Here is an 8,898-nt window from a genome sequence, read left to right as displayed (position 1 = left end):
GTCGCTCTTGTGTGCCTCGGCGTGCGGCGGCGGCGGCGCAGCGGCGGCATCCACAGCGGGCGAGGCGTCGGCGGGGGTGGCGCTGCCCCTCGCCGCCGCTGGCGTCGCGGCTGCTGCCAGCCGGCGGCTGCTGGGCCGTGGCCTTGGCAGCCCCGGCGGCAGCAGGCGGCACCCTGGCAGCCGCGGCAGGCTCCCGCCGCGCCGCCGCCTTTGCGGCGGCCGCCGCCGCCGCTGCGGCTGCCGCGGCTGCCGCAGCCGTGGCCGCCGCCAGGCTGGGCGGTGTGCTGTCCAGGGATGAGTGGTGGGAGGGGCCGGGAGTGCTGGCTGCGCTGGTGCTGGCGGTGGTGGTGGGCGCGCCAAAGCCAGGGGGAGGCAACACAATCTGCGCAGCGCGGCAGCAGGCGGTTGCGGCGGGGCGTCAGGCATACAGGCCACGAGGCGAGGAAGGAATACTGCAGCGGCTGGCGACAGAGGCGGGGTGGGTGGGTCGCCGGGCAGGAGGGCGGGCAGCGGGAGGCGCAGGGCGCCTCCTCACCTTCTTGGGCTTGGCAGGCGCCGCGCTCGCGGCGGGCGCCGCAGCCGCCGCCGGGCCGGAGCTGCTTGCGACGCTTGCGGCGCCAGCCGGTGGCGCCGCGGGCGCACCAAAGCCCGGCGGAGGGCGCAGCCGTGGCGCGGGCTTGGGCGCCGCCTCCGCCACCGCCGCCGCCGCCGCCTTTTGCTGCGGCTGCTCCCGCAGCGGGACAACCCGCGGCGCCGCGTCCCTGCCGCCGGCCGGCGCCGCCGCCGCGGCTGCGCGGCCGCCGGCGCCAGCGTGCTGTTTGGCAGTGCCGTTTGGCACCGGGTGCGAAGCGGCGGCAGCCGCCGCAGCAGCAGCGGCGGCAGCCGCCGCAGCAGCCGCTGCTGCCGAGCTGCTGCTGCCCGCACCGCTGCTGCCGGCGGGCGCCTCTGCCAGCGACGCAGAGGGCGAGCGCAGCGCGCCGCTGGGCGCCCTTCCCAGCGGCTTCAGCTTTGCCGGCGAGCTGAGCGGCAGCAGCTTCTTGGTCCGCTCCTTGGGCTGCGGCTGGCTCTGCGCCCGCAGCAGCTGCTCGGCCATGGTGCCCACCCCGCTGCTGCCGTTCTGGCCCAGGGGGCGCGCCAGGCCGCTGCCGGGGCGCGCGCCGCTGCCCGGCCCCTCGCCGCTGTCCTCCTGCTGAGGGGAGGTGGTGCCGCTGGCGCCGCCGCCTGGAGCGCCGCCGCCCAGCTCCGGCCACTCCTGGGCGTCAGACGGCGGCGGAACCGCTGCCGCGGCGGCGCCGGGGGCCGGCGGCGGCGGCGGCGGCGGAGCCGCTGGTGCCTGCGTCGGCGCCGCCGGTGGTGGCGCCGCGGCGGCTGCTGAGGAGATGGAAGCCCAGGAGGGCTGCAGGGACGGGGCAGGCCGCAGGGACGGCGCGGCAGCTGCCATGGATGAGGGGAGCGCCGGGGAGGAGGGCGCCGCGGCGGCAGCCAGCGAGCCGCCGGCGGGGCTGCCCCATGCTCCCGCGCCGCCGCTGCCGCCGCTGCCGCCGCCGTCGTGCAGCGCCTGCTGCTGCTGCTGCTGCTGCTGCTGCTGCTGCTGCTGCTGCTGCTGCGCGCCGCCGCCGCGCGCCCCGTGCAGCGCCTGGCGCGGCACCGTCAGCACATGCACCGGCTGCGAGGCGGAGCTGGGGCGGCTGACGCCGCCCGCGGCCGCCGCCGCCGCCGCCACCGCCGCCGCCGGCTTGCCCTCCGCCACCGCCTGCGCCGCGGCCGCCTGCGGCAGCAGCAGAGGCGCCAGCTCAGCTCGCCAGCGCGCACAGCACACAGGCCAGGCCATGCTGTTGCCACCTGCCGGGCGCCGCCGCCCGGGGCAGCACCACGCGCCGCCAGCGCGCCACCATTGCCCTGCCGGCCCCCCCAGGCCGCCCCCCGGCCTTGCCTGCGCCGCGGCGGTGGCTGGGTTGGGGATGGCGTGTATGGTGAGGCGCGGCTTGAAGGTGGCGGCCGCGCCGACGGCCATGAAGCGCGCGGGCAGCAGCCCCGCCGCCACCTCCTCCTTAGTCAGGCAGTCGGCCTCGTCGGCTGCGGCAGTGGCGGGCCGGGAAGGGGGCGGGCGTGACGGGAGGCAGCAGGCGGCAAGCAGGGGCTGCGGCTGAGGAGTGGTGGTGGTGGGGGGGGCAGGCGTGAGGAAGCAAGAGGTAGGGGGCTGCCGCTGCTGCACGGCTGGGGGGGGGTGCCGGTGCCGCGCGGGCGGCCCCCGCGCTCGCCCCGCCTCCGCCCCTGCCTCCCACCAGGCCCGGCGCGCCCCTGCCCCTGCCCTGCATGCGCCCTCCCCCACCTAAGTCGTGCAGGTAGAGGCAGTCTGGGTTGTTGCAGGGGAGGCCCTTGAGGAAAGCGTTGCAGTACTTGGTGGTGCCAAAGCACGCCTTCACAGCCTTGCCCTTCCACACCGCGCCGTCGAGCGCCTTGATGCACCGCAGCGCGTCTGCAGGCGGGGGCAGGGGGGCAGGGGGCGGCGCCGTCGTGGGCGAGGGGTCGGGCGCGGCGGGCACGGCATGCGCAGCAGGCACGGCGGCGCCCGCACGCCGCGGCCGCCCAGGCGGGCGCGCCCACCCTCTGGCCGCTTGTAAGTGACGTAGGCGGAGCCGGTGGGGGCGTGGCGGCCGCCGCCCGCGCCGCCCTGCACGCCGCGGGTTGACCGATATCTTGACGGTTCGCCCAAACTGTCCAAAGTACTGGGCATCGCGCAGCGCCTCCTCGTGGCAGATCTCCAGGCTGAGGCCCACAGCGTACACCAGGGTGGGCTGCACCACGCGCATGTTCTGCGGGAGGGCGGGCGGGAGGGAGGGAGGGAGGGAGGGAGGAGCGAGGCGGGGATTTGGGGGCGGGGGTGGGCGCAGGCGAGGCGAGGCGGGCGGCACGCCAGGCCTGGGCCACGCAGCGCCGGAGGCAAACCCGGAGCTGGGAGGCAGGCCGGGGGGGCGCGGCAGCGCTTGCAGCCCGCACGGCCTGTGGCCGGCTGCTGCGGCTGCGGCGGGCTGCCTGCTCCAGCCGCAGCCGGCGGCCGCCTGACTGCTGCCGCCTCACCGTCAGGTTGGCCCTGTTGATGCGCGTGCCGCTGCCGCTCTTGCCCGGCTTGTCCTTCTCCTTGAGCTTGCGCTTCTCCTCCTCCAGCCTGCAGCAGCAGTCGAGGAGGGTGAGAGCAGTGGCTTGGCCGCCCAGCCACCACAGGAGACGCGCTGCCTCTTGGCCCACTGCACCAGCCGCGACGGCCAGCCAGACTGCGCCTCCGCCATTGCTCGCAGCAGCATCGCTGCCCCCACCCCCGGCTCTGCAGGCCCCCGGTCCGCTGCGGCACGGCCAGGGCAGACCGTGCCGGGCCGCCGCCGCCACGCCGCACGACGCCCGCGCCGCACTCACTGCTCCGCGTCAATGTGCTGCATCTGGATCTTCTCCTCGTCGTACTCGCTGCGGCAGTTGGGGCAGCGTGCCGCCAGGCTGGCCTTGGCCGCCTCCTCCAGTATGTGGTGGTAGCACCACAGGCACATCTGGTCTGCAGGCGGGCGAGGCAAAGGCAGGTGGGGCGGGGTGGCGCGGCGGCAGGCAGGTGGACGTGTCGGTGACGGAGGTGGCTAGCAGGCAGGGCACGGCTGCAGGAGCGCAGCGTGCTGCATGGCCAGCATTTGGGCAGGACGCGCTGGCCCTGGGCAGCACAGCACAGCAGACGAGTCTGGCGCCGCTACGCTGCCGCCGGCGGCGCCGCCATCCGCCGCCGCCGTGGCTCACATCCGCATTCGCAGTACTGAATGGCCCGGTCGGTGACGTCCAGCTCCGTGCAGCATAGGGGACAGTCTACGGAGTCCTCCATTCTGTGGCCAGCTCGCCCTGGCTTCCTACAGACCCTGCACATGCAGCAGCGGGGAGCGGGGCGGGCCTGGGCAGCCCTCCACGCAGCTACCAGCCGCCCCTCGTGCAATTGGCGGCCGCAATGCGCCGCCCCGGGCCCGCCGCGGTCTCCGCCGCGATCGTTCCCCGCCAGCCCGCGCACCTGCGACCCCAACTGGCCAATTTTGTAACCTAACTACATACATGGACACCAGGAGGGGTCTACAGGGCGAAAAACCCGGTGCAAAAGCCAACCTGCTGTGCATGCTGGAGATGGATGAGGCGGCTGTTTCAGGCTTGAATGGCGCCATCGGCCCCCGCCGCACTGCCAACATCACTCCTGACATCCCGTAGCTTGCTCCAAAGCCCTAAGATGGCGGCCGTTGCTTGCACCGCTGCTCGCCCCGTGGTGGCCACCCGCGCCATGGCTGGCACCAGGCAGCAGGCTGGCATCGTCAGGTGAGCTGACTGGACCGCCAGGGCGGCCCAAAGCGGGCCTGGGTGGGCCCACCGCCTGCAGCAGCCCCATGCTACCACACCACCTGCCCCTTGCCCTGGCGCCCCCTGGCGGCCCCCGACCTGGCGCATTCCCTCTGACATGCCGCAGCAAGCCCGCCGCGAGCCGCCAGTTCCTGCCCGTCCGCCCCAGCCCGAAGGCCCAGCGCCGCGCGGCTGTGCAGCCCCAGGCCTCCATGGAGGTGGCGCAGCTGGCTGGCGAGGCCGGCTTCATCTTCGGCGTGTCTGGCGTGATGGTCGGCATCACCCTGATCGTGAGTGGCGGCACTGGGATGGGAGTGCGGCGGCCGCCATCTATGATCCCCTGCTTCGTGTTGGGTGTGCATTGGCACACGGCTGCGGGTACTGGGCCAGCCTGCAGCTTGCCAGCGTTTGCCACGGCAGCGACCAACCAGCGGATGGCAACAGAGGCAGCCTTGGGCCGCTCGTTTACACCCCGAAGGCCGCTGGGCAGCACATCCAGGCAGCCAGGAGATGATGTGGAGCTGATCTCTATGCCCCGCGTGTGTTGCAGGGCCTGGCGTTCGGCTTTGTGCTGCTGCGTGTGGAGTCGCTTGCTGAGGAGGGCAAGGTGCGAGTGCCCGCGTTGGCGAGTTTGGGCCGCGGGTGCACTCTGGGCAGCAGCTGTTTTGCATCCCGCTGCCAGCAGCATGGCAAGTGCCGCAGCGGCATGCACGCAATGTACCGCCCGCAATGTACCGCTGCCCTGCTAACCCAGCCGTCGACCGCCCACTTCCTCGCAGATCTAAGCGGCTGTCTCCCCTCCCCTACATCCAATTTTTTAGTTCAGCTCCAATGAACCATCAATTACTTGGTTGGTGAGGCAAAGAGAAGTCAACTTACAGCCTGCGCAGACGCGTGTAACTATCAGCACTGACAGAGTGGGCCAGGGCAACAGGCGGCAGTGCTGGCGCTGGCCGGGGGTGTGAGGTCGGGGAGGCAGAGCAGCAGAGGCAGCTGGAGGCAGCAGAGCCTGTTTGCCGGCAGAGCCAACAGGTCAGAAACGCAACCAATGTGGAGGCTCTAGAGGCCCGCACTGAGGAAGCTGGCCACGATGCCCGCCAGCCGCTCTCTGACAGCCCGCAGGTCTGCCTCTGTGGGGCGCTCTGGCAGCTGCGGAATGGCTGATGCGGGGATGCCTAGGGCCCGGGCATCCACTGCCATCTGCGGGGCAGCGCAGCAAAGGGGTTCAGCCGGGCAGCCCGCATTCTTGTGCCGGCACACGATGGCAGGGCTGGTCTCTCCAATCCGCTTGCCTGCTGGTAGGCGAACTGCCACCGCTCTAGCATAGCATCTCGGGCCGCTTCTGCCTCAATCTCCAAAAATGGGGGCGTGTAGCTGGCTGCCAGCTGCACCACCGGGTCCGGTGCGCCTGCGGCTGCGCCCTCTGGGCCAGGCGCGCCCTGCCCGCCAGCGGGCGCGCCCAGCTCGACCAGATCCTTTGGCAGCCTAAAAGCTGCCTCCAGGCCTTTGGACAGCGAATTCCTGTCGCCTGTGGCGGCTGCAGGCCTCTTGCTGCGGAGCCTTTGTGGCTGGGGAGCCCAAAACGGAGAGGCGTGGGTGCTTACGAGGTGCGAGGGCCTCAACATGGATCTGAAGACAGGTGCAAAGGGCGACCTTTGCTGGTATGTGTGCAGGTTCGCCCGCTATGTACTGCCGAAGGTACTGCCGAAAGCGTTCAGAACACCTGAAACCCGCGTGGTGCGCAGCTGCTGCGCATTTACATCATTCACGGGCTCATGCACGGGCCATATGTGCTCCTCCCTCAACCTCCCAAACCTGACCAGTAGCGGCGTTTTTAGGAGGTGAGGCTTGCCTCATTTAGCACCATAGAGCATCCTGGCTGGTGTCAGATTGCAGACGCATCACTTTTCTCCCGGGTAACGCATCCCCTCGGTGACTTGCAGACGTAGTGCTGGTGGGCTGCGGGCAGGCTGGCCACTTGCGGGCAGCTCACCGTTCACGCCTCACCAAGCCAAGGGCGCTGACGCGTGGCCAGGCACACGCAGCAGCGTGGGCGGCGGCGGCCTGAGCGTTGGCGGCGGCGGCGGCGCTGTGGCTCTCCACCCCCACCCCTCCGCCGCGATGGACCTCTCCCCACAGGACCGCGCCATGGTCCGCCTCTACATGGCGGGCTGCTTCCATGAATGGGACCAGCTGCCAGGTGGGGCGAGGCGTGGTGCGGCTGCGACCCAACATGGCAGCGGCGCACGCCTGGAGGTGCCCGCTCGCCTGCCTGCCCTGCTCGTGCGCCTCTGGCTCATACATGCCGCCACCGGCTCGCCCGCAGAGCTGGCAAGGGAGTATTACGCGCGGGGGGCCAGCGTGGCGCAGCTGCGCGGCTGCGTGCGGCACATGGTCGTGTTTGCCGGGTACGGGCCCTGCCTGGCCGCCACCCTGGCGCTGCACAAGGCCAGGCTGCTGCCCGAGGACACCCCCGCCAAGGTGCGACACGCAGCAGACGCAGCAGCGGCGGGGTGGGGTGGGGGTGGGGCCGCTGCCCGCCACCGCGCGCCGAACGCAGTCGACCTTAGGAGCGGCAACCTCCCCCTGCCATGCCGTGGGCCGTGGGTGGCTGCCATCCCCGCAGGTGAGCGGACCCCCCGGCAACGCCTTTGAGCTGGTGTACGGCAGCGTGACGGACCGCGTGCGCGCAAACATGCACGCCGCAGACGCAGCCCTGGGGGAGTGGATCAGGTGGGCGTGCGCCTCGCTGTGCCCGGCACGCAGCGCCGGCGCCCCAGTGTGAGCTCCCTGGCGGCGGCACGGGCCACCCCACACGGCGCTCGCCGCCGCGCCGCTCTCTCCCTCCCCCCTGTGCCCTGCAGGCTGCACCTGTATGGAGATGTGTACAGCTCCCCCGGCCTGGACATGCGGCAGAAGCAGCTGCTGACCTGCGCCTTCCTGTCTGAGGCAAACATGCCGGACCAGCTGTTTGGGCACGCGCTGGCGGGGCTCAGGTGGGGGCAGCCTGCACGGCTGGGGGGGCAGGGCTTGGCATGCGTGGCGCTGGGCGCTGCCCCCACCTTGCATGACCGCCTACCGATTGCCGTGAATACCAGCGGCAGCTGTGCTCACCGGTCTGCCCCGCCCCGCCGCCGCCTGCCCGCCAGGTTTGGCAACAGCCTGGCGGCGCTGCAGGAGGTGGCGCGGCTGGCGTGCGACATGGGGCCCCGCCCCGCCGCCAGCCGCGACGCAGTGCTCAAGGCTGCCCTTAAGACGCTTGACATGGTGGGCGCGCAGCACTCACACCATGGTGCTGCTGCCGTGGTGCTGAGGGCAGGACCATGCCGCGCCTGCTGTCCTCCTTGACCACTGCCGACCGCTGCCGACCTCCTGCCCTCCTGCCGCGCAGGCCAGCGCCAAGTATGGAAAGGACATGGTCGGCGAGGCGCCCGCCTGCCCCGAGGTGACCACCCCAGACCCGCACTTGAATGTGCGCATCCCGCCGCTGCCGCCGCCGGTCAACGCGGGCGCGCCACGGGCGCCCTCCGGCGACCAGGAGCAGCAGCAGGCGGCGGAGGGGGCAGGAGGGGATGGCGGCCAGGCGGGGGATGCCAGCGTGGGCGTGAGCCTGGGCGCGCAGGCGGCGCTGAAGCCGGCAGGCGGGGGCCAGGCGGCGGGCGGCTGGGGCACCAGCAACATCGGCCGGCCCAGCAACCTGGCAGGTGGGGCCGGGCATGCTAATGCCGGCCTGTTTGCGGCGGCAGGGGCGGCACCAGGTGGTGTGCGCTGGTGGTGGCATGAGCCCTGAACGAGCCATGCCCGCTGCCCTCCCCCCGCCCTGCCCCGCCCGCCTGCTGCTGCAGTGGACTCTATTGCTTCGCGCATGGAGCAGCAGCGGGCGCGCAGCGGGCTATTCTTTGCCTGGGACCCACCGGCACGTGAGGACTCCGACCCGCAGCAGCCGCCGCAGCAGCCGGGGGAGGAGGAGTGGGCGCTGGGTGGAGGCTGGGAGGCGGCGGCCCGCTGATGTGGCAAGCAGCGCGGGGCGGCTGGGGAGGCCCTTCCCCCTGCGGAGCCCTGCGCCTGCTGCCCACCCCACCCTTGCCAGTTGCGATTCCATTGTGTCCATCGCGTTTCCGGCCAACAGCAGCGCTGTAAACGCTGTAAACGCCAATGCACGCCTGCTCATGGATGCCTCATCGCGAGGCGACCCGCGTCACCCCGCCTCCTCGGCCTCCCAGACCTTGACCGTGCGGTCAAAGCTGCAGGTGAGTAACAGGTTGGCGGCGCCGTCCACCGCCAGCCCCCGCACGTTCCTGGCGTGGGCAGGCAGCAGCGCCACGCGCTTGGCGGAGCCGACGTGGAAGATGGCCAGCCCGCCGTGGGCCGCGGCTGCGGGGCCAGGGCACAACGCAACGCGGGGGGGGTGCGCATGGGGTGAGGTGGCGGTTGGCTGCGCCGCTGGTGGCTGCACTGCACTGCGCAGGCGGCCAAGCAGCGGGTGGCAGGCAGCAGTGCAGGGTCGGCGGGCGGCCAGGAACAGGAGAGCGGGCAGGC

The 8,898-nt window shown here is 72.4% G+C and overlaps 4 protein-coding genes across 4 annotated transcripts in view; 3 read left to right on the top strand and 1 right to left on the bottom strand.

Annotated features, from left to right (window-relative positions):
* Positions 1–2,672: 2,672 nt before the first annotated feature.
* On the bottom strand, positions 2,673–3,862 carry CHLNCDRAFT_20051 (hypothetical protein; the record flags this gene model as incomplete). The annotated part of the gene is made up of 4 exons (XM_005850498.1): positions 2,673–2,816; positions 3,082–3,169; positions 3,415–3,547; positions 3,781–3,862. Coding segments are annotated over 4 exons (447 nt in total), but the record flags the coding sequence as incomplete, so codon positions are not given.
* A 670-nt stretch (positions 3,863–4,532) lies between these two features.
* Positions 4,533–4,969, top strand: CHLNCDRAFT_15398 (hypothetical protein; the record flags this gene model as incomplete). The annotated part of the gene is made up of 2 exons (XM_005850791.1): positions 4,533–4,649; positions 4,910–4,969. Coding segments are annotated over 2 exons (177 nt in total), but the record flags the coding sequence as incomplete, so codon positions are not given.
* A 1,511-nt stretch (positions 4,970–6,480) lies between these two features.
* Positions 6,481–8,368, top strand: CHLNCDRAFT_140454 (hypothetical protein; the record flags this gene model as incomplete). Its single annotated transcript, XM_005850790.1, has 7 exons — positions 6,481–6,559; positions 6,686–6,840; positions 6,986–7,092; positions 7,224–7,355; positions 7,509–7,626; positions 7,751–8,063; positions 8,205–8,368. 7 exons carry the CDS (start codon positions 6,481–6,483, stop codon positions 8,366–8,368), a joined length of 1,068 nt encoding a protein of 355 aa, XP_005850852.1.
* Positions 8,369–8,528: 160 nt separating this feature from the next.
* Positions 8,529–8,898, top strand: part of CHLNCDRAFT_140453 (hypothetical protein) — a gene marked incomplete at both ends in the record, with an annotated part of 2,791 nt that continues 2,421 nt past the window's right edge. The window contains one exon of the mRNA XM_005850789.1: positions 8,529–8,609. Coding sequence (XP_005850851.1) covers positions 8,529–8,609 — 81 coding nt within the window. The remainder of the gene's footprint in view (positions 8,610–8,898) is intronic.

This window comes from Chlorella variabilis (assembly GCF_000147415.1).
Source record: "Chlorella variabilis unplaced genomic scaffold CHLNCscaffold_3, whole genome shotgun sequence".
Classification (NCBI taxonomy): Eukaryota; Viridiplantae; Chlorophyta; class Trebouxiophyceae; order Chlorellales; family Chlorellaceae; genus Chlorella; species Chlorella variabilis.
This window is presented reverse-complemented; position numbering and strand designations above follow the sequence as displayed.